At 54.6% G+C, this 24,497-nt stretch overlaps 1 protein-coding gene across 1 annotated transcript in view; it reads left to right on the top strand.

Moving 5' to 3' along the window:
* Positions 1-24,497, top strand: part of GLI2 (GLI family zinc finger 2) — a 183,716-nt gene that overhangs the window by 118,727 nt on the left and 40,492 nt on the right. The window contains exon 2 of the mRNA XM_060015748.1: positions 1,170-1,275. Coding sequence (XP_059871731.1) covers positions 1,170-1,275 — 106 coding nt within the window. The remainder of the gene's footprint in view (positions 1-1,169; positions 1,276-24,497) is intronic.

The raw sequence follows: 24,497 nt of genomic DNA, 5'->3' as shown, positions 1-24,497 counted from the left end.
GTCGCCAGGGGCCGGGGGAGGGGGAGAGGGAGTTGGTGTTTAATGGGGACAGTTTCAGTTGGGGACGATGGAAAGAGTTCTGGGGATGCATGGTGGTAGCACACTCAACTGTACACTTAACCATGGTTTAAAATGGTAAATTTTATGTTATGTGTATTTGACCACAATCAAAAAGGAATTTGTAGCGCTTACAATACCAGGATCTGCTGCACAGACACAGTCGGCAACATCATCCGTGTGCATTTACCACCATAGGCCTGGCAGTCAGCTGACCTGTATGTGTGGAAAACGAACCCACCAGATTTCTTTAACCTCTTGAGTAATTCAGACTCAACAGTCAGCCTCACTGGCCTGTGGTCCTCAGCCTGAGCAAGAGCTGACTGAGAAATCTTAGCCCTTTTCCCCATGTAACTACTTTTTAAAGAGCCTTGTTTTCCTAAGGCCTATAATTTTGCTTGCCTCCAGGGTACCCAGGAATTTTTTTTTTTTTTAAATTAGCAAAGAGCCTCCTTACAAGCGTCATGATCTGCACAGGCCAAGTGCAGACAGGAGGCTGACGCACTCTGGCAACCAGGTCTCTTGTGTCGGCATGGGCATCCCGGGGGCCAACGCACTTGGGGTCCGTAATGCATATTGAGAGCTGGAGCATTCACAGACCCACAGAAGTGTCCGCTGTGGGCTGCCCGCAGGACGGGGCTCTGTGGCACTTGGCCTGCCTGAAGGCTGGCTGCAGCCGGGAGCTGGCCCTGCCTCCACAGACAGTTCTAGGTCAGTGTCTCCAGCGTGGGGGGCCGCAGCGTCCGGAGGCCTGTGCCCCGGGGCTGCGGGCGCCACACCCGGCCAAGGCCAGGACGGGCAGAAGCCTGTCGGCTCTGTCAGCCCTGATTTGTGGCCAAGTCTGTCATCTCCCCGAGTTCAAAGAGCGCTTAGCTGCTTGTCTTTGTCAAGAGCGCAGCTGGGGGTCTTTTATGTGAAGGATGTAGGGTTCCCGGGCTGACTTTGATTATTTATTCATCCCCCTTTGTGGGTGTGTGATAGCCAGGCACCCCGGAGCCCCCCTGTCCTGAGCGCTGTTGCTCTGAAATTCATTGAGCTTTAAAGCCCTTTGAAAAGTGCTTTTCGAGGGAGGGGAAAAGTTTTTGAAGTCCTGTTTCTCTCTCCCCTCGCAGTGCCGACTCATCTCCTGCCACCGTTCCACGCCCCCTTCCCGATTGACATGCGACACCAGGAGGGAAGGTACCATTACGAGCCTCACTCTGTGCACGGTGTGCACGGGTAAGTCCGCCCGCCGCCCCAGCCTCCGTCCCTCTGGTCCGAGCTCCTGATCAGCGTCGTCCACCTCTGTCATCCTGGAGTGCGCTGACCCGGTGTGAAGGGGGACTGTGGGGTGTGAACCCCAGCTCCCCTCTGGTTACCTGAGAAGGAAGCGCACCCATCTGCCACATCACGGCTTCCAAGGATGCAGGGGGTCCTGGTGTGTCCACAAGCGCCCTGAGGCTCTTCCCCCATCCAGGCAGTGAGGACGCCCTGCAGACCAAAGTCCCCATATAAGTACCGTGACTTTGGATCGACGTTGTCCCAACATAATCATTCATAGTGCCCCGCCCCCCTTTCATGCTCTCAAGTATCCCAGTTTGGACAGTGAATTACAGGGTAACCCTACTGATAAGGACACGCTCAAGGTTATTCTTTGGGGCCTTTCCTACTCCCTGCTCTAACAACCCCCCCCCCCCAGTGAAGGCTTGTGTCCCCTGTGTGTCTCTCTCCAGACCTGTTCCTGCCCCTCTCCACTCCCACCCAGGGTCTCGGAGCCCGTAGCTGATGTCACTTTTCTTGGTCTTTATGACTCCAAGACTTGACCCCTTGCTACCTCATCCATTTTGCTTCCAGGAGAGAGGCTGAATCCTTCACCCCACCCCCTGTATCTCCACTGCGCCCCACACCCGCCTCTCGACCCAGACACCCAACCTGTCCATACCAAGCTGCCATTATGGTTCTAGCCCACCTGTACCTGGGTCTCAGCCCCTACTGCCCCACCTGCCTGGAACGGCCCCTCCTCCTGACCACCTCCTCCAGAGTCCCGAAGCCTCAGCTCAGGGGCCACCTCCTCTTGGGAGCCCACCCTGAGTGGGGGTCCTTCCCTGGATTCCTACCACACTGTAGCATTGGAATGAGGTGTCTTCACACTCTGTCCAGCGGGCTCTGAGCTTTGCTCTGAGAGCCATCGACACCCTCCATGCATTCCACCCATTGAAGACAGACCCCCACTCCCTCTCCCAGCTCCCGCTGGAGTAAAGTCAGTCAAAACTCACTGAGACCCCACTATACTCAAAGCCCTGTGCCTGAGAGGGGGGCAGGTGACTCCTATTTTGGGGCACCCGCTGCTCACCCCAGACAAGGCAAATCTGGGACTTCTGTGTGCTTTTTCAAGAGGTCTTGTATGTTGCAATAATCTCAGACATAAAACATTTGCAAAAATAGTGCAAAGACTTCCCGTATACCCTCACCCAGTTCCTCAAATGTTCACTTCTTACATAACCAGAGACTGGTCCAGTGTTATTAACTAAGTCATAAATCTTATCTAAATTTGGTCAGTTGCCTGTGGATGTCCTTTTTTTATCTATGTTCAGGATTTAGCCCTTACATTTAGTTGTCATAACTCCTTTGTCATCTTTAATCCAGGACATGGCTCAGTCTCTCTTGCCTTTCATGACCTTGACACTTTTTCTTTTCCATTATGGTTTATCACAGGGTATTGACTATAGTTCCCTGTGCTATACAGTAGGACCTTGTTGTTTATCCATTCTCTATATACTAGTTTGCATCTGCTAACCCCAAACTCCCACTCCATCCTTCCCCACCCCCTCCCCCTTGGCAACCACAAGTCTGTTCTCTATGTCTGTGAGTCTGTTTCTGTGTCGTAGATAAGTTCATTTGTGTCATATTTTAGATTCCACATATAAGTGATATCATATGGTATTTGGCTTTCTCTGTCTGACTTACTTCACTAAGTATGACAGTCTCTTGGTCCATCCGTGTTGCTGCTGATGGCACTATTTCATTCTTTTTTATGGCTGAGTAATATTCCGTTGTATATATGTATCACATCTTCTTTATCCACTCATCTGTTGATGGGCACTTAGGTTGCTTCTGTGTCTCAGCTATTGTAACCAGTGCTGCTATGACCATTGGGGTGCATATTAGAGTTTTGTCCGGAAATATGCCCAGGAGTGGGATTGCTGGATCATATGGCAACTCTCTTTTCAGTTTTTTGAGGAACCTTCATGCCGTTCTTTGAAGTGGCTGCACAAATTTACATATGACCTTGAGACTTGAAGAGGAAAGGCCAGTTACTGTATAAAATGTCCTCGATTTGGGTTTGCCTGGTGTTGCCTCCTGATAAATTCAGACGATGCACTGGGGGGATACTCCCATAGAAGTGGTGCTGTGCCCTCTTAGTGCATCATGTCGGGGCCTATGACGACCATACTTCTCATCCCTGGAGATGGCTAACTTTGATCATTTGCTTACGGTGACGTCCGCTGGGTTTCTCCACTTTAAAGTTCATCCCTTTGTAATTACAAGTTCCTTGTGGGACAATACTTGGGTAATATGTAAATTCCTATTTCTCATCATATTTTCCCCTACTCACTTGAACATCCGTTGTTGATTCTTGCCCAAAACAGTAACGTCTAGTATTTGCCAAATGATGATTTTCTATTTCCGTGATTCCTTCCACATTTATTAATTGGAATTCTACCGTAAGGAGGAGCCGTCCCTTCTCCCCCATTTCTCTATTTATTTGATCATTTATCTGTGTCAAATCAATGTGTGGATGTTTGTCTTCTTCTGTGAGTTATACTGTATTGCTGTCACTATTTATTGTGTTGTTCAAACTGTCCCAGATTTGTGCATTGGGAGTCCCCTCAAGTTGTCCCCTGTGACATGTTGGGATCTTTGCGTTTTATTTTGGTGCATGTAGCTGGTTCTCACTTGACTAGGACCTGCGGCTGATAGGCCTGTGTCCCCCTGGTGGGTGGTGGGGCCGTTTCCGCCCTCTGCCCACCTCCCACACTTCTCCAGCTGCAGGTGGCTGAGACCACAGCTCAGGCGGCTTCTGGAAGGTGCATACTCTTAAGAGCTGGTAGCAGCTCACCCCAAAATTGCTCAGTTGGTAGCATCTGAGAATCCTATGAGTATCAAGGGAGCTGAGTCCCTTTCCAGGAAGGGGTTGGAGTGGCTGATTTTCTGCTTGAGAACTGTTTGGCTGGTTCCATGACACAGATCCTGAGCACGGCAGGCCTGCAGCGAAGTGCTCCTCGCAAGGGGCCCTGTGCTGGTCAGAGACATGCACACTGCTGAGAGCTCCCTGGAGGAGCGTGCAGGCAGGTGTGCATCACTGCAGGGGAGCATCCTGGCTCCCATGTCCCCACATACCTAGGGGCAACGACAGAGATGTAAGAAGACGTCACCATTGACGACTGCCGTTTCTTGAAATAACTCTGACCTTGTGGACAGGCTCTGCTGTAAACACTTCCTGTGTTCATCTTACTTAATCCTCTCAACCCTAAAAGATATGCATTTCATGTCAGCCCCATGTTACAGATGCAGGAACTGAGGCAGCACAGAGAGGTTAAATAATTCATCCTTAGGGCCCCCACTGAGGGAGTGAGAGAGTTTGAAATCTAATTACTGCCTCCTGAGCCCTGGCCCTCGGCCACATGCTGGCTTCGCTCTTGGGAGCACACGTATGACCACAGGTCCCCTGCATGGGTCCAGACGATTCCTTCATGAAAGCTCATCTAGCCCTTTGTTAGGGCACTGCCCCCAAACCTCTGGACGGGCCGCCTCCCCTGGGAGCCTGCTAGCAATGCAGAGTCTCAGGCTGCAGCCCAGACTTGCTGAGTCAGAGACTCTAGGATAGGCCCACCGTTTGTTTGGGGGTTTTTTTGTTTTGTTTTTTTAAATATATTTATTTATTTATTTTTGGCTGCGTTGGGTCTTCGTTGTTGCACGCGGGCTTTCTCTAGTTGTGGCGAGCAGGGGCTACTCTTCGTTGCGGTGCACGGGCTTCTCATTGCGGTGGCTTCTCTCGTTGCAGAGCACGGGCTCTAGGCGTGCAGGCTTCAGTAGTTGTGGCCCGTGGGCTCAGTAGTTGTGGCTCGTGGGCTCTAGAGCCCAGGCTCAGTAGTTGTGGCACACGGGCTTAGTTGCTCTGCGGCATGTGGGATCTTCTGGACCAGGGATTGAACCCGTGTCCCCTGCATCGGCAGGCAGATTCTCAACCAGTGCGCCACCAGGGAAGCCCTCACACATTACACACATTACACACATCACACACACATTACAGGCTCGAGATGCTCCGGCTGCAGGCAGGACCTTGGCACTGAGTCAGGGGCCCTCAGTACTGTCACTCCCCGAGCTAGTAGAGAGCTGTGGCCGGGAGGTGGCCCCCACCCCGAAGTTTTCTCCAGGCTCTGCCATTCCCCAGGTCAGGACTGGACACAGGCCATGTCCCATCCCGGGGCCTGCTTCCCTCCTGGCCAGTGAAGGACAGAGAATGGGTGGGGCACCCAGAGAAGCAGGAAGTGGAGGTGGCAGGCAGCAGGGGAGGGCTGGCTCGGCCAGCAGGCCTGTGGAAATGGCCTTGTCACTCACTGGCCTGGATGGCTCTTTACTTGTAGGGCTGTCTCCTGCTGCTGTAACTGCCTGTCTCCAACTTGGTGGCTTAAAACGATGCAGATGTACCCTCAGAGAGCTGTGGGGGACAGAAGTCAGAAGTCAGTCTTCTGGGCCTAAAATCACGGTGTTGGCAGGGCTGGTTTCCTCCTGGAAGCTTCTGGCTCCTGGTGAGAATCCATTTCCTTGCCTTTTGCAGCTTCTGGAGGCTGCCTGTGATCCCTGCCCCTCACCACACCGCCTTTTTGCCTCCTGCTTCTTTCTCACATCTACTTCTTCCTCATCTGCAGGAGTTTCCTCCCTCTGGCTCTCTTATAAGGATGGCAGTGATTGCTTCTAGGGCCCTGAAATCCAGGACCACCTTCTTGTCTCACAATCATTAACTCAATTCCATCTACAAAGTCCGTTTTCCCATAGAAGGTGGCATTCAGAGGTTCCCGGATTAGAACACGGACATCTCTGCATGTCATTATTCGGCTCATGTGTGATCACCAAGCCCCAGTGCCAAGTCTGGCATCACCCAGCAGAAGACAATAAAAGGTGTCAATCATTTGTGCAGGGCCTGCAGGGGCCAGGCTCTGCACTGCAGCCTGGTCGTGTGCTGTTAGGTGCCCCTCCTGATGGCGCCGTGACATGGGGCTGTAGTATGCATCTTACCGATGCAGAGGCTGAGGCCCAGAGGGGTGCACTGACCCTCCCAGGTCACCCTTGCATGGTAGGCCTGCCTGCTTCCGCTCCAGTGTTGAGGGGCCCAGCACCCCAGCCCCCCAGGCCCCAAAGCCCGCCTCTGGCTGGGGTGCGCTCCCAGCAACTCTACATTATCCTGGAGGCCGTTGGCTCCTGCCCGGGCCACAGGAGGGACACAGCACGTGTTCAGGGCTAACCTCGGGCCCTGGAAAGCCCACCCCTTCATCCCCCCAGGTGGGTGCCCCAGGTGGGAAACAGGATAAAGCCTGGGAGGAAAACGGGCCCCCTGGCTGTGGCTTCGGTGGTCAGTGTGGTCGGAGCCTGGCGCAGCGCCCGAGTCCTCAAGCCCCTGCTGTAGCCACTCCTCCTCGCCGGCGCCAAACACGTCTAATCACGCAGACATTGCGCAGCAAATGACGTGCGGTGTCGTCTCCCGTCCTGTCGCCAGAGCCTCTGCGACTGCTGGCGCCCGGGGCCACTGCCCATTGGCTCGCCTGGCCGCGGTGGGCGTGACTCCGGGCGGAGCGCTCCGCCCCCGGCCCTGCCCGGGCACCTGGGCTTGAACCCCAGCGCTGGACGCAGCAGCCTTGGGATGTGACTACCTGACCAGCCTGAACGGATGAACCTCTTTTCTCATCTGTGAAAGCTTATGATAATAGTAGCTACCCCATCTACCGAGTTATTTGGAAAATGGGGTGATAGGAAGAGCGCGTTTAGAACAGTTTGGAAACATGCAGTAGGTGTTAAGGAGGATTGTGATTACTGTCGTTATTAGAGAAGGAGGTTCATTGTGGCAGAAGCAGGCCGTGGCGTGACCTTGGAAGAGGATGCTGTCTGGGGGCCGTGCTGCGGGAAGGTGGAGAATGGGGATGGCGGGAGGAGGAGTTTCTTTTCCCCCCAGTTGAGGAATTTGGACTTTACCCTTTTGGCAACCAGGAGCAGAGGGGGAGTGGACCGGTTCATTTTCAGGGTAACCATAGGAGCTGTTGAAGGAGGGTCGTGGGAAGGACACCGGCTACAGCTGTCGCTGTGGTTGGGACAGAGGAGGAGCCGGGCCAGGGCTGCCCGCACACCGGCCGACAGGCAGCTACACGGGGGCGGAGCAGGCGGTGGGTCCAGGGTGTGGAAACCCACCCCGTACCTCCCATCTGGACGGCTCCCTATTAGACATCCACCCCGCAGCCCTCTCCAGAGCTACCTTCCTGGAGGTGCAAACCCACCACCGGCCTTGCATGGCTTACTAATGCTCAGATGGTTCCAGAAGGGTAAATGACACTGGATTCGTGGAGCGGCACCTGTCACCTGCATAAATCACAGGTGATGGGGAGACAGATGGTTGGGGGATGTTCTTGCTGGTCAGGTGTGGTTTTCCTGTGACCCTGCCCCTCCGTGGGGACGTGCTCCTGAGTCTCCGAGAGTCCGTTCTCAAGGGCGGGGGAGAATGTCCTGCAGTCTCTCCATCACCTGGTAACCGCTAGCAGGGAACAGCTCTTTGGATCCCCTCCTGCCCCTGCCCCTTGGAAACAGGCTCAGCGGGTAACGTGGGGACCAAGGCTGAGGCGGGGCACGGTAGGGCCCTCAGCTGGAGCCCCCCTACCTCCTTGGTGTGTGCGGGAGTCAGGGCTGCCTTGGGCCAGGACCAACTCACGTGTTTGCAGGGAGGGTAGAAGCTTGTGTTCCTGGTGCAGGAGACTGGGTAGATCTCAACCCCTCACCCTGCTTGTGAGGTCCTTCCCATCCGAGCCCTGCCCTGGGGCTTCAGAGAGGACCAATTCCAACTGCTCGCAGCCCAGAAGGGTTAGAGACACCAACTCGTGGAGCAGTTCTCAAACCTGGCTGAAAATCTGAACTAGGGTGTGTCTGAAAGATGCACATTCCCAGGCCCCGACCCCAGAAGTTCTGGCTCTTTCAGGCTAAGGCAAGGCCTGGGAATATGCCTGTTTATAGACACCCACAGGCCAGAGTTAGGGGCCACCCTGCTTATTTTATACCCAAGAAAGCGGGCCCAGAGCTGTGTTTTGGTTGTCCAGAGTCAGAGCTCGCAGGCTTTTAGCCCATTCTCTCCATGATAACAACTCTGCAGTATGGGTGTTAAACATCCCCTGGTTCCGCCTCATCACCCACTCACAGATGCCCACGAGTTGACCTAAATCTCTTCATATTCTCAGTCTGCGGAAGGAGGTGTGCGTGCTGGAGGGGGGTGGGGGTGGGGGAAGGGGATGGCCACAGCATCTGAACCGTAGGGAGGACAGTCCCCCGCCGCTCTCCACTTGCCAGTCTCCATACCTGACCTCTGACATACACGACCCCCAGCACCTGCCTGGATTCTGGACCTGAAGGTCACCCGATCCTGAGCTGTAATTGGCGAGCAGTGCTCCAGCCGTCACAGCCAAGGCCACCCTGCACGGAGAAGGAAGGGGGCAGGGCTCTTGCTGGGACAGATGGCTCCGGGACTTAGCCATCAGTTCTTGAAAAGTCCACACGTACTTTAAAGTCCCAGGTACTTTAAGGAGTGCCAGCTGGTGGGTGTGAAGGCCTCCGCTTCCCACCATCTTCTGGCCACTCCGTCACGCGTGTACATTGTCCCCCCCCACCCCCATCAGAGCTGTTCAGGATGGCCGGACCCTACCTCGTCCTGGCGACTGCATATCAGTGGGAATGGTCCTCCCCGCTTCCCTCAAGAAGGTAGTTTCTTGGCTGTTGCTGGCTGAGCTCATGAACGGTCAGGTCTGAGGGGATTTGAAGATGGCTTTTGCCAAGGTCGGTGTTCCATCAGAACGGCACCGGCTCGTCGTGAGAGTAATAAACACGCAGTCGGCTCGGCTTGCAACTCACCTGCGTCGTCCTGGGCCCCTGACGGCTCTGTCCTCAGCCAGCCACCGAGGGGAGCAGAAAGATACGTGAAGATTTTCTTCTTGATTCTTGGCCCAACACGCCAGGTTCACGGTTCAGAGAGGACTGGCTTTGTTTGTGTTTCGAGAAGACCGTTCTCTGCCCTCTGCAAACGTGCGTGCTTTTGTCAAGCGACAGATGGAAGAAAGGAGGAAACTTCCAAAGGGCATGTTTGTCCGCCTGGATCCCGGGCCAAGATGCTGGGGGGGCTCCTGGTCGCCCACCAGGGGCCTTGTCCTCCCCTGCCTCGGCCCACACTGCCTCTCCGTCTCCAGGGAGCGCTCCTTAAAAGCCATGTGGCTGACCGCATCTTCAGAGGAACTGCTCGGCAGGTGGATAGGGAGCCCAGAAAAGCCCAGGACTGTGCAGTTTGTAGGGCAGCTCGCCCTCCTCCCTCGGCTGTCTGAGGGCCGAGTGACAGATAGACGTGGAGCCTTGGCTCCCGGTGATGGGCGTGGCCCTCAGAGAGACCTCCAGGCACGTCCCCTCCTGTCTCTGGGCGGCAGGATGCTGGGCTCAGACTAACTGAGATGCAGCCACGGCAGCCTGTGTCCAGCCCTCTGGATTATGTCACCTGACCCTCATCAACACCACATAGAAAGGCAGCATGTCACTCCCGCTGGATATGTGGGGAAACTGAGGCATGGCGAGTGTGACCGCTGTCTCCAGGGACATTCTGCTAGTAAGTAGCACAGCAGGGACTTGAACCCGGGTAGCTTGACCCTAGAGGGCTCTTCTCCGCCCCGACCCCTCTACAGAAGCCTCTCTCCTCTGAGAGCTTCAGATCCCCAGCTCCAGGATCGTGCTCAGCGGCGTGGGTCGGACAGCTCATTTATAATGGAATCCGTCCGTAAAAGTTTAATGAGGAGCATGTCTGATAGGCGGCCCACTCTTTGATGTTTGCTGAACGGCGCCCTCGCAGAAGGGTTGCTGCGTGACTCTGGGCTTTGCAGAGCGCCCGTGTGGTCAGCCGAGGGCAGGAGGGGCCCGGGAGTGAAGCAAATCTTGATGTGCAGAAATGAGGCAGACCTACAGCAGGGGAGGGTGCACAGAGCAGGCGTGGGGAGGCACTGCCCGGTGGAAAGGTCCTACAGGGTTGAGAGGTGATCTTTCTGGTTCCCCTCCGGACCCGCTGGGCCCCGGTCATCTCGGGCAGTTCCCATCCCACACCCGCAGGATGTAGGAGAACAGGGTGGGGCCAAGGTTCAAGTCCTATGCCATCTATATACCCTTGACATCCTTGGGCTGGCTGTTAACCTCCAGAGCCTCGGTTTCCCCATCTCTAAAATGGAGACAAAACAGTAAGCCCACATGGGGCGCTTGTGAGAATTAGGTGAGTGAGTGAGTATAAAGCACAGAAGACAGGTCCTGGTGCCCAGTGATTGCTGGACAATGGCTTGCTCTTTCCACTCTCCTTTTGACACCAGAAGGAAACCCACATTTCATTCCAGGCACTCTGCTGGGTGCTGGGCAGATGATATTAGATCCAGTCCTCTCAATGCCCTGTAAGGTGGGTGATATTCTCCCCCATTCATAGAGCAGAAAATTGGAGCTTTCCAGAATTTAAGGGCTTGCCAAGATCACTCAGCCAGAAAGTGAGATCTGACCCTCAAGCCTGAGCTCTTCTCTATGCTGTGATTATCCTTGGAGAGGAAGAGGCATCTCATTGTAGGTCTTAGGGCTACGCTGTGTTATCTTTGCTATAATCAATCCAAAGGAGTTAATCACTAACAGTAAAATTTCAGGTGTTGGTGGACAGATTGGCCTTTGTGGGGGTGGGGGGTCTTTTCCCACTCTCCAAGTCCATGTCATTCACTCCGGGTGGAAGCTGCTGCCGGTGCCCAGAATGCATCCATTTATTGAGCCTAATTCATTCTTGCTGGATTTTTCTGTGTCCCAAGTGCTGTCACTCGGGGTCACTCCTGCCAGCCTTGGTCCGCACTGGCTGAGAGAATTCGTGAGCAGTGCCCTGCCCCTGAGTCCTGTTGCAGCCATTCTCCAAGCCTCCATCAATGCAGCCAGCATTGCTACACCAATTATGTGCCCTAGGGCCCCCGGGGAAGAAATATGTCTGGCACCATGTGAGCTCCTTCCTTCATTTTCCCCTTCCAGGAGCTGTATTTCTGAAATGTGAACTTGACCTGTCCCACACAAGCAAAGTAGCGTTTACTTGTTGCTTCACTCAGTGGGGAAGTTCTTAGCACTTGTTCATTTCACGACACTCACCCAGTGCCTGTGATGTGCCAGCCTTGCACCGGGGATATGGTCCAAGGAGGTGTAGTCTGGGTACTCACAGACAGCTCGTGGCCTGGGAGGGGGAGTGGGGGAAATCAAGCGGTTACAGAGTGGTGTGCAGGTGGGAGAGGAGGGGTCGGGGGAACCCAGAGCACCAGGAAACCAGGAGCGGAAAGCATGTGTCAGCAGGAAGGCACGGAGGCCTGCCTCTGCCCATCCCACTGTTAGCCCCAGAGTTGCCCTTGTTCCAGTGAGGGGCCTCGACTCCCAGACGCTTTTCGAAGTACACACTAATGGACACCAAAGCTGGGTAGAAATTGATAGCCCACCCCCCTCTAAGAAGACGAGATGTCTTATCTAAACTATTTGGGATTATCCATCTCATTTTGACAGGCATCCAGGAAAGGAAATTCCTCACACCACGTTGGCTGGCCAGGCCAGAGTGGAAGAATTCTCACCGTGGAGGAGGTTCCCTGCGTGTAGCCCACCCTCCGCCCAGGCCTGTTCTCCTTGCTTAAGCTCAGACCCCTAGGGAAGCCTAACAAAGCCCCTCCCCCAACCCCAAGACCAAGTGTCTCACTCCCATCCGTGGCTCCCCCTCCAGCGCCCTGCATTTTGCCCTGTGATGGGACCGTCCCCATAAAGCCGTGACTTTCTGGAAGATTCTTCTCAGCTGTGCTCAGCCAAGGGTGTCTGCTCTTACAGATGCAGGACCCACATACCCGGAGGCTAGCTCACACCTCAGGTACCTGGACGGGGGATGGCTAATCGGTGCGGCTCCCCAGACAGGTGGTTGGAGCCCACCACCTCCCCTCCACCCCCCAGCTCTGCACAAGTCATCCCTTTGCTAGGAGAAAAGGCTCCTTGATAACTTACTCTTGTTTTTTCTGCTTTTTTGGATTTGTATGTTTGAAAACACTGATCACATTCCCATCCTTGTGCTCCGAGAAGAAGAAAGTGTGATAAAGGGTGGGTGACTGAATTAACCCCCGTTGCCTGTGTGGCTAGAGCTTAACCAAGTCCATCTGTATGGCCTCCTTTGTAGGTGCAATTTTATAACCTAATTTCCCTACCAAAACATCAGTGTTTACTTAGTAAGAAATCTGCTCTTCATCAGCTGGACACAGCGATTTCTTTATTATGGGTCTGCCCTGCTCGGGGAGTGACAGCTGAGAGCTGGTGCTCAGCTAGGTCTGGCGGAACGTGCATGTCTGGGATAGGGACGGGGTGAGTGGAGGGTCGGAAGGATTGCATGTGTATACAGATGTGTGTCGGCCACAGAGCAGGGTTAGGGTTAGGGTTAGGGTTAGGGTCTGGGGCTGGCTGGGAGGGAACCTGGCAGCAGAGTCGGCTGGGAGGGAACCTGGCAGCAGAGTTGGCTGGGAGGGAACCTGGCAGCAGAGAGTTGGAGCGGCCAAGATGAGCCCACTGGGTGACCCCGGAGACAACCACTGGACCCTCAAACCCTTCTGGCAGCCCACACAGGTTCTCCACAACAGCCCTGCGGTCTCTCCACTCCCCACCCCAGAACCCCGTCCGCTCGGCCAGCTTCTTACCAGAGGCCAGCTTCTACCCATCCATCCTTTTTAAAAATCTGATCTTATTACACTGAAGACATACAAAAGGATAGTAAATGCATGGTTACGATGTAAAGAGTATTAATGACCATTGTCCCCTGCTCTGCCTGGGAACAGGGGATGTGCCGGCACCTTTGAGGCCCTGTGTGGCCCTCCAGGGTCCTGCCCCGGGACTCCCCCTCCACCACCTTCTGGGACTTGGAGTTATCACCCCCTGCGTCTGTAACAGTTGTACCTGATATCTAACTCTTGTAATAATACATTGTTTGGGTTTGCTCTGTGTGCTTTATATAAATAGAGCAATTCTATTCTATATAAATAGAATCATTGCAGATGGATTCTTGGGGAACCTGGTTTTCACAGGTCATGGAATGTTCCAGGGAATCATCCCATTGGTGCGTGGGGCTCTTAATTCGTTAATCCTCACTGCTCTGAAGCAGTCTGGACCGACAGGCACCTGGGATGCGTCTGTGCTTTTGCTCTTTTGAACATCACTGCAGTGAAAGCTCTAGCACCATCCTCCGGGACTCACGTACCACCCATTCCTTAGAATAAATGTGTGTTTGAGAATGAAATTGCTGAGTCATGGGGGAGTCACGTTTTAACCCTCCTCGATGTTGCCAGATTTTTTGCCGAGCCACTCCCACCAGCAGTGTTTGAGGGCTCAGCCTGCTCTGCACCCTTGTTATCAGGGTGGTGTCATCCACATTTTAATTTTTGCTTAAATGGCATCTCCTGTGATTCGATTTATTTCCCATATCACTGATGATGCTGACTACATCCTTTCATATGTTTCTTGGCCAATAATGTTTCCTGCTCGTGAAATGCCTGTTCAGCTATTTTGCCCATTTTTCTATGGAGTTGTCTTTTTCCTATTGATTTGACTAAGCTTTTTATATATTAAGGCTACTCATTTTGTGGTTGGTTATCTCTGGTGCAAATACCCTCTCCCAGTCTGTGCACAGTCTCTTTGCTCCCATGATGAAGTGTTGGGTGACGGGAAGGTCCTGTTAAAACCCGGCTCAGGTTACCAACATTTGCTTCATGGTTTTCCCCACGTGCTCTCCCCCCACCCAGCTGTCTGGTCTGACCTTCAGCCCTAGGACTCTGCTACCTATTCCCCGATTTGACCCACCCTTTTTTCAGCTATTCTCCTGTCTCAAAACACCAAGCCTGCACCACTCACTGCCTCCTTTCCATTCCTCTGTAAGAGTCGAGGCCCAGCTCAGATGCCACCTCCTGCAGGAAGCCTTCTCAGATTGCCCCAGCAGAGTGAATGAATCCTTTCCTTCCCACCCCTCTCTCTGCTCCAGCACCTTGTATACTGTTTGTAGGCTGCAGTCAGTGTCCATGCTCCCTCCCTGATCCCAGAGGTCCCAGCATGGTGATTTTGTTTTATTGAAGTATAGTTGATTTACAGTATTGTGTTAGTTTCACGTGTAAAGCAAAGTGATTTGGTTACATATATGTCTTTTTCAGATTATTTTCCATTATAGGTTATTACAAGATGTTGAATATAGTTCCCTGTGTATGCAGTAGGACCTTGTTGTTCATCTATTTTATGTATATCAGTGTGTATCTGTTAATCCCAAATTCCTAATTTATCCCTCCCCCACCTTTCCTCTTTGCTAACCATAAGTTTGTTTTCTGTGTCTGTGAGTCTGTTTCTGTTTTGTAGGTAAGTTCATTTGTATCATTTTTTTAGATTACACATATAAGCAGTATCATATGGTATTTGTCTTTCCCTGTCTGACTTACTTCACTTAGCATGATCATTTCTAGGTCCATCATGTTGCTGCAAATGGCCTTATTTCATTCTTTTTTATGGCTGAGTAGTATTCTGTTGTATATATGTGACACATCTTCTTTATCCATTCATCCGTTGATGGACATTTAGTTTGCTTCCATGTCTTGGCTCTTATACATAGTCCAGCGTTTGTGATTTTGTGGGGGTGTCTTTTTCCGAACAGCTTGTCATCACCACGGCCTCATGGACACTCATGCCCTTTGCTGAGATCTGTGCTTGGGAGGGGGGCTTCAAAGGCAGCGGGATGTCAGGGTTGACCAGACACCCCTCGTTCAGCACGTGTCAGTCAGGTTGGCAGCCACCTGCCCCACTTCCTGGGAGCAGGGTCCTGGCCGAGTCTTCCTCCGACCTCCGGCTCCCCACCCAGCATCGTCAGAGGCCCATACTCTGAGGCTGGCAGAGGGAATGATGCGTGACCACAGGAACAAAATCCGTGAATGGCCGGCTGCTTTGGTCTAGCTCCTGTTGACAGGTGTCCTTTTTGCTGGTTTTCAGAGCCTCACCACGTGGACAGGGTGCAGCCCAGATGCACCAGAATGTGCAGGTTGGTCTCTGATTTGGGGAGAGGCAATTCTCCAGTGATTTCCAAGAGGATTCACTGTACCTCTCTTTACAGTTGCAAACCCCCTTAGTATATTTTGAAAAGGACTTGATTTCTGGAACTTTTAAAATTAATGTGTGAAACAAGGTGGTAAGCAACCTTGCCAAGGTACAGTTTCATATACAAAAAAAAAGGAGACAAGCAAGAAACAACAAAACCAACAAACAAAAGCCTTGAAGAGGGGACTTCCCTGGTAGCGCAGTGGTTAGGAATCCGCCTGCCAATGCAGGGCACACGGGTTTGAGCTCTGGTCCAGGAAGATTCCACATGCTGCAGAGCAACTAAGCCCGTGTGCCACAACTATTGAGCCTGTGCTCTAGAGCCCGCGAGCCACAACTACTGAGCCAGCGTGCCACAACTACTGAATCCCACGCGCCTAGAGCCCGTGCTCCGCAACAAGAGAAGCCACTGCAACGAGAAGCCCGCGCACCGCAATGAAGAGTAGCCCCTGCTCGCCGCAACTAGAGAAAGCCCGCGCGCAGCAACAAAGACCCAACACAGCCAGAAATAAATAAATAAGTTTATTTTAAAAAAAGCCTTGGAGAGGAGATTGAACTCCACCCAGCGGGGCGCGATGGAGCTCTGTTCCTATCTGCTCGTAGGCCAAGGGCAGCGGCCTTGCCATGCAAGGGTGCCTGTGAAAGCAAACACGTGCCCGCCCTGCCTCCCGGGTGCTGAGGAGCCCCAGTTTGGGGAAGAGCAGCAAGGCCAGCTTTGGGGAATTCATTTGCTTTCTGGCACATCAGTGGGCCCGAGGCCACCTGCCCGGTGTGTCTGTGAAAGTGCATGCTTGGCCCTGAGCGGCTTGGCAACAGCAGAGGGTCCTGGCCTCCCCACGCTGAGCCCGCCGACCCCGCCCATGGCCCTGGGATCCTGGTGGGTGGTACATCTCAGCCCAAAGGCAGGACCGGTGCGTGCGAGCACACGGTCCCCAGCGTGGGCAGGGTGGGTGTGTTGGGGTGTGTGCAGGGCATGCTCAGCTAAGCTAAGGGAGGCTGGTGACCGTGTAATCTGGGCGGCTGTCGGGAAGGCACGCTCCAGTGCCCTGTGATGGTGCCCTGTGACGTGGGGGATGGGACCTAGTGCTCCGGTGCCCTCCCAGCCTGGAGGGGAGCTCCTCCCTCTTCCTTGCCCACTGGCCACTGATGTAGCACCCACTGGGGGGTGCAGGGCTCCTCCAGGAAGTAACACGCCGGCCCTGTTCCCCGTAGACCTGACCTTCTCGGAAGAAATGTGACAGTAATGACCGCAGTTCCTGCTGTGTCCCAAAGGCCTCCTCCACCCAAGCACAATAGGCACAACACACCTTCCTGGCTCCTAATGAGTTACCGCAAACTCCGTGGCTTAAAACAACAGAAATGTATCCTCTCACTGTTCTGGAGATCAGAGCCCAAACAGTATCACTGGATCGAAATCAAGATGTCAGCAGGGCTGTGCTCCCAAAGCAGGCTCTGGGGGAGAGTCGCTTCCTGGCCTTTTCCACCCTCTGGGGGCGGCTGGCACTCCTTGGCTTGTGGCCGCATCCCTCCGGCCTCCGCCCCACAGTTACAGCCTGCGCCTGGGGCTGCCTCTCCAGAGGGGAGACAGACCCCATGTGAGCTCATCGCCACATGACCAGCCAAGATGGACGTGCCCAGGGTCCAGGGAAGGAGCCATCCTCTGTGTCCGGGACAGGGTGGGGATGAAGAGGAGAAGTAGAGGAGTGGAGAAACAGGCAGGCGTCCAGGGCCAGCGCTGTGAGAAGTGAGTGAGGCAGGGCGCAGGACCAGAGAGGGGGCCGCCAGGGGCATGCGGGATGTAGCGGGGCACGGGTGCTGGACCTCGCAGGTGTGTGGTCTCCTGCTGCCACGAGGGCCGTGGGTCACCTCTAGGCCAAGTGAGGAGAGGGTGATGCCCAGGGCCCTGGACCAGGCGAGGAGAGGGTGATGCCCAGGGCCCTAGGCCAGGCGAGGAGAAGGTGATGCCCAGGGCCCTAGGCCAGGCGAGGAGAGGGTGATGCCCAGGGCCCTAGGCCAGGCGAGGAGAGGGTGATGCCCAGGGCCCTGGACCAGGCGAGGAGAGGGTGATGCCCAGGGCCCTGGACCAGGCGAGGAGAGGGTGATGCCCAGGGCGCTAGCCCAGGCGAGGAGAGGGTGATGCCCAGGGCCCTGGACCAGGCGAGGAGAGGGTGATGCCCAGCGCCCGGGTCTCAGTGTTCTGGTCCTGCTGTTCCCACCGACCTCGCTGTGGCTGTCCCAACTGTCGCTTTGGGTGTCAGTCATGCTGTCTGTGAAATGGGATGTGAAGGCCTTATTCCTGCCTGTTCTGGCCCTACTGCCCCGCACAAGAAAAGGTCTTTGAACAAAGCCTCCAGAAGGAGTGCCTCTGGGTGGCCAAGGGTGCTTCTTCCCAGCCGCTGACCCGGCGCAGGAGATCCTGCCCTGACAGCTCGTGCTGAGTCTGGGTGAGTCAGCACCGCATTGTTCTCCCTCCTCTCCAAACAGGCGCAGTGGGTGGGGGCCAGGGGCACGAATCCCTGCACATCTGTCCCCTCCTCTCCCCGAATTAAGGAGCACATTGGTTCCTGCCCCCGCGCCTTGGCTCAGGCTGTGCTGGGGGTCAGATGCCCCCCAACTCTTCCCATCAGTGAAGGCTCACTCTGCCCCCCCAGCCCACCCCCAAGCCTGGCGGAAGCCAACGCCCTCTAGCAACGCACCCCATCGGGCCAGCGCCCAGGGATGGTGCCCGTCCTCAAGGGTCTAGGCGTGCTCGCTCAGGCCCAGCCAGCTCAGGCTGAGATACACAGGGACGTGCAGGGTTCCCAGCGCCCTGGCTTGCCCTTTCATCTGCCTGCAAAACTTTTGTGCCAGCACATGGGAAGGGGCCTGGGGCTGAATGCTGGGGGACGCAGGCTGGGGCCACTCCGCCACCCTCTGACTTCCCTCCATTTGCTCATCTGTTAAATCTAAGAAAAGAGACGGTGGGCACAGCCCGAGCACCTACTAGGCACCCAGGAGCGCAGCATGCACTTTCCACACTGAGCTCCTTCCCTCTCCCAGCCGCCCCATCCTGCCAGCCAGGGGGCGGATAGCACGACTGAGGCCCACAAGCAGGGACAGAGCCGCAATTCACACCCAGAGTCCAGGCTCTGCCCGCCTGTGTGAGCAGCTCCCCTCCACCTGCGCCCCTGCCCCCAGGGTCCAGCTGAGGCCGTGTCTGCAGAGGGACACCAGGCTGGGCTTGTCAGGGGCAGAAACAGCTGTGGCGGGAGCTTGCCTGTCCGTGCGTACGCTCTTGGGGACGTCAGAAGGCTGAGTCTGCCTTCCCAGAGTCAGAAAGGCGCTCGGCCCCTTAAAGCTCTGCAACCTCGGGCGAGGCTCCTAACGGCCCCGAGCCTCGGGTTTCCTCCTCTTTGCAATGGGGGCAATACGACCTGCCTTGCGGAGTTGCTGGACATGCCGCACGCCATTGGCGTCCAGCGAATGTTGACCACGTGTTCAGGAATAGCGTCCCCGGCAGCACCCACTTAGGCTGGAACGGCAACTGGCCAGCTAGGTCTGCACTTGCTTGGTCCCTTTTCCTCCTTTCTTCGCCCGGCTGGTGGCCTAGCCCTGAAATCTTGTCCGGGGGGTCGGCAGGGCCCTCCCAAGAGGGAGGGAGGGAGGGAAACAGGAAAGAACCTGCTAAGGAGAGGCCCTTTGCTGGGCTTGCCTCCAGGGAGAAGGACACACACACACACACGTGCACGCATACACACACACACACACAAACGGAAGGGCCAGCACAGCTGCCCGTGCCGCCCAGCAGCTATGGACAGGATGCCTGCAGGCCAGAGGGTGCACAGGCCCAAGGAACTACGGATCCGGTCTGCCTTGCGGGAAGCCGGGCCGCTGGATCACTCCGGGCAGGGGAAGGCTGATTAGTCAAGGCTCGCCTTGACAGGCCCTGGCAGTTGCCTAAGACAGAAAAAGTCAGCTGAAACTGGTTGAAACAAACAAACAAATGCATTGGCTCAGAGAACTGAAAAGGCCGAGGGTACCAGCTTCTGGCAAAGCCAGATCCCTCTCCAGGGGCTCAATTCAAAAAACTGGTTCCACGGCGTTCAGCTCTGATGTTTGTGTATCATCTCTGTTCCTGGCCTCTCCCTTCAGGGCCCCCAGTGGCTCCACCCACACAGCAACCTCTGTGGACAGAGCATACTTCTTTCCCAAAGATTTCAGCCAAAGGGGCTGTCTGGGGGCACATGCCCATCTCTGATGGTGCCCAGGGATATGGAACGTCTGATCGTCAGGGCACAGGCTACATGTCGCCCACCCACAGCAGAAGAAGGGAAGTGGGTCCAACACAGATCGCCCACCCAGCAGCAGATTGGGCTCTGCTGCTTCCCCCAAGATATAACCTTCAAACACACGTTCTTATGCTCTAGCCTTTCCCTGCACTTGCTGCTTCCTTTATTTGCAATGTGCTCATGAGCTCCTATTCATCCTTCAGAGCCCAGCTCAAGGTCACCTCTGAGGAACCTTCAGACAGAGTTAGGGAATTTGTTCCTCTGCTGGAATCTTTAAACTGATTTGTTTGTGCCTCTTCCACTTGGGCTCTGAGCTCCCTACAGGTCGCTGGGAACAGAGCAAGGGCTTGGGGCAATTTTCTTGGGAAGATTAACAAATATGGGAAGAAACAGTTGATAGAGTCAGGCTCAGACGAGCTCAGAGCTGGACCGAAGGGTAGAAGGCAATGCATAAAGGTAGTGTCCAAACCGAGCAGCCTGCAGAAAGGCTGACTTTGCCGGTCCGGTTGACTGAGGCCTGCAAGCGTGTGAGTATAAACACGTGTGTGCCTACAGCCCGGGAGAATGTGACCATCTTTTAAAATGAGCTCACACATCTGGTCCCTCCTCCCATCCTCAAGGTCCCTTCCTTGAGTCTCTGCCCAGTTGCCAGAATTCAAGGCCTGGATGGGCCACGGCTAAGACCAGGGTCGGGATCCCGCAGCCCACAGCGTGGAAATGGAAGAAGAAAGGGAGGCTGTGGCTGAGGGGTGGCCTGAAGCAGCAGCTCTGATTTCACAGCATCTGCCTTGCCTGGTAGGTCCGATGGCACTGTTCTTGGTTCCCCAGCACTGATAGCACCGCCTGTGTGGGGACTGTCTGTCAGGCGGGATGGGGCAAGCGTCCAAGAAAGAGCAGCTCTGGTCCCTGAAGGACCAGCCTTGAAGGGTGGCTGTGTTGCTGTGAGTTCAGGGCTGCTGGGAAGGCCCCTGGTCCCTCGGATGCATTCCTAATGCTTCGAATTCTGCCATTTGAGATTCATTCCTTCGGCTTTGTTTGGTCTGTTAAAATGACAGTCTCCTGGAACATTTGTGACCCTGGAGCCTATCAGTCCTTCACAACACAGTGTGAGGGAGAGGCTCCGTCTCCCTCCTGAAAGCTGACTTGATTGTGCGTGGTGATGGGATGGGAGTGGGGGTGAGGATAGAGGGAGCTGGAGCGGGGCGGGGGATGGGGGGGTGAGTTCTTTTCTTCTCCAGTGCCGCCGCCACCTCCCTGATCCTGCACCCGCCAGAGCCCCGCTCGCTCACAAAACGTCGCAGTCGTCAAGAGCACCCGCTTCTCTGCCAGGGGACGGGCCCAGGTACAGGCTCGGGTCCAGACCCGCCTGGATTGGTTGTGGTTCCGAGACTTGCTCTCTGAGTGACCTTCGGCAAGGGACCTAGCCTTTCTGAGAGTGTTCTCATCTGTAAAATGGGCATAAGGTGCCTACTTTGTGGATTTCTGAATTTAGATTAGTAAACGAAATACATGCATGTGACCCCGTGGCAGCTGGCACCCAGTCTTACGGAAATGCCAGGTCAGGGCACAGCTGAGCGGTGCCATGCAGAGGGGACATCTAAGGAGGCTTCCCAGAGGAGGTGTCTCAACAGTCGTCTGTAGCTGTGTTAATGGGCCTGTTGTCTTGGGTCCCGCAGGCCCAGGTCAGCAGACACTGCGCACCCCGAGCTGGCTTGTTGCTGAAAAGGGAGGGAAGGGGCTTAGTGCTGTGAACCCCCTACCATGTGCCCAGCGCTGGTCTTTGTCTACCTCCTGGAGAGGCACCAGAGAGGAACAGCATCCTGGCCGCGGCCACCCAGCTAAGTGGGAAGGATCGGGGTTGGCCCTGTCCCACTGCTTCCGGACGCCGACCTGGGTCCCCCTGGACAGGCTCCAGAACCCAGCTGTGCTCTGCGTTGCCAGGACTCACCTTTGCTTCTGTCCCCCCTGGGAGGCTCTGCTGGCCCAGACCCCACTCCCAGGCCTGGAACCGGAAGGGCAGGGGCTGTTCTGTGCACCCTTTCATCAGCTCTGTTGTTACCTAACCCACCTCACGGCCATCCCCTGTCGAATCTGCTTAGGGGCAGGCAGTGGCCTCTCCAAGCTTCTGCTGTGTCACACCAAGGGGACAAGGAGTCCCCGACTGTTCCCTGTTGGGGCAGGGAGAGCCTGGGCTGAGGGCGGCACCGTCCCGGCAGTGAGGCAGCTTGGGTTGAGTCCCGGCCTGCGTCTCTGGCCACACGGCTTGTGGGGTGACCTCCGTCTCTGGACCCAGAGCCCTCGTGGGTGAGGTGCATTGTTGGTGCCAGAGTTTTCACGTCTCCTCCCAGCGGCCATCAGGCTGGCCATCATCACGGGCTGCTGTTCTGAAGTCAGCATCCCTGTGGGGAGGGGCGTGGCCTGGAAGAACCTCGAGCTCCTCTCCCTTTCCTTGGAGAATAATGTGATGGCAAGGGGATAACAGAGGTCACTCTCCTCCAAAGGGTGGTGGCAGAGGTGTAGAGATAAAAGTCCCAGCTTTTCAGCATGGGGACTCGGCCCCCACCTGCCACCTCCGGGCCCAGCTGCTGAGGCTGCACTGATTCCGGCCCCGCCAGGCAGCCCCACAGCGGGGTGCACGTTGCCATGACAAGACCCCCTCCAGCCTCCTGTTTGGCCGGTGGGATGGGAGTCGCCTTGGACAGACCAGGGCCACCGTGTACCCTCCATGTGTTCCTTTAAATCCCCACATAATCACTGGCTTGCCTTGTGGGGCCTTAGCTGTGGTCCTTGCACCCCACAGGGTGACGTGTTGCTAGGGAGGCCCGGCCAGGCCACTTAGGGCCACCAGCTTCAGTAACGCCAGGCTGCCCTGCCCTCGAACCTGGCCAGCATCCTGTGGGCCCTGAAACCTACCCTGCCTTGAGTGCCCAGTGGTGGACCAAGGCTCTCGGGGCAGGAGACGCATCGCTTACTCACTCTTCTCCCCTGTGGCCTCTGTGGCCCAAAGCGGAGCCACTGCTTTGGTCCCTGGCACCCAGTGCAGTTTCCTCACAGGTGGCCTGGCCTCTAATGGCGGCTTGTGAGTGAGGATAGCTGGAGGCTGTGACTGATGGCAGAGGCTCCCTTCTGCCAGGCTCAGTGCCTGGTTCACAGATGTGTCACCATCACTGGCTCTGAAGATACCTCTGAACACCTGCGGGATAACAGTTGCCTGCCAGATGCTCGATGCAGCGGTGCCTGGGACACGCCCTGCTCCCTGGTTGCCTGGGAAACACACCTGCCCACCTAAGATGGGAACCATGCCCCCCAGGGGGAGCAGAGACCTCATGTCAGGGGAAGGGGTTTCAGGGAGAGCACCACTGACCACCGGGGTCCCTTGACCCAGGCTTGCAGGGAAGAGAAGGAATTGCCCTGACGAGGTATAGGGTACAGGTAGGCCAAGAATTGGCATGGCTGAAAACACCACAGCGTGGAAGTGCCCCGGCGGGTCCATTGGATCAGCACATCCGTTGCAATTACATCTGCAAAAGCTCGAAAATAAAGTAGCAGAATGCATACACCCAGGCCTGTAGAGCGGCCTCTGAGCACGGAGCTTGTGTAACCCAGATGTTAAGACATCTGGATGTCACCTGTTTGGGTCCTGGTTCGCACTGTGTCATAAGCGCAGTTTTCATGCCCTGTTGCACATAATCAGTAATTAGCTCTGGTGTGCTCCAGCCCATGGACAAGTCATGCCCTCTCTGAAGTAACCGGTTCTCACAGCACTTTTTCACACATCCGACGTCAAGGTTTTGAGGGCTTCCCAGGCACATCTGGATTTTGCCCTCAAAGTGTGGTACTAATGCTGTAATAACAACTCTCACTTATTGACTGGTGGCTGTCTCAGGCACCATTTGGGGGAATTTCATCCTCATGGCAACCCTAGGAAATGGGCACTGTTGTTATCCCCATTTTACAGATGAGGAAACTGAGGCTTGGTGAGGTTAAGTTACTTGCTCAGAGTAACTGAGCTGATGAAGGCTCAGGTTCTTTTTTAAAATTTTTATTGAAATATAGTTCATTTACAATGTTCTATCAGTTTCAGGTGTACAGCAAAGTGACTCAGTTATATATATATATATATATATTTTCTTTTTTTTTAGATTCTTTTTCATTATAGTTTATTACAAGATATTGAGTATAGTTCCCTGTGCTATACACTGGGTCCTTGTTGTTTATTTATTTTATGTATAGTAGAGTGTATCTGTTAATCCCAAACTCCTAATTTATCCCTCCCCTTACTTTTCCTCTTTGGTAACCATAAGTTTGTTTTCTATGTCTGTGAGTCTATTTCTATTTTGTAAATAAGTTTATTCGTATCATTTTTTTAGATTTCAAATTTAAGTGACATCATATGGTATTTGTCTTTGTCTGATTTACTTCACTTAGTATGATAATCTCTAGGGCCATCCATGTTGCTGCAAATGGAATTATTTCTTTATTTTTTATGGCTGAGTAATATTCCGTTCTATATATGTACCACATCTGCTTTATCCATTCATCTGTCAATGACATTTAGGTTGTTTCCATGTCCTGGCTGTTGTAAATAGTGCTGCTATGAATATTGAGGTGCGTGTACCTTTTCAAATTAGTGTTTTCTCTGGATATATGCCCAGGAGTGGGATCGCTGGGTCATATGGTAGCTCTGTTTTTAGTTTTTTAAGGAACCTCCATACTGTTCTCCATAGTGACTGAGATTCTAATGCAGGTTGG

Source organism: Delphinus delphis, chromosome 7 (genome assembly GCF_949987515.2).
Source record: "Delphinus delphis chromosome 7, mDelDel1.2, whole genome shotgun sequence".
Taxonomy (NCBI): Eukaryota; Metazoa; Chordata; class Mammalia; order Artiodactyla; family Delphinidae; genus Delphinus; species Delphinus delphis.
The sequence above is the reverse complement of the archived record's forward strand: the minus strand, read 5'-3'. Positions and strand labels throughout refer to the sequence as shown.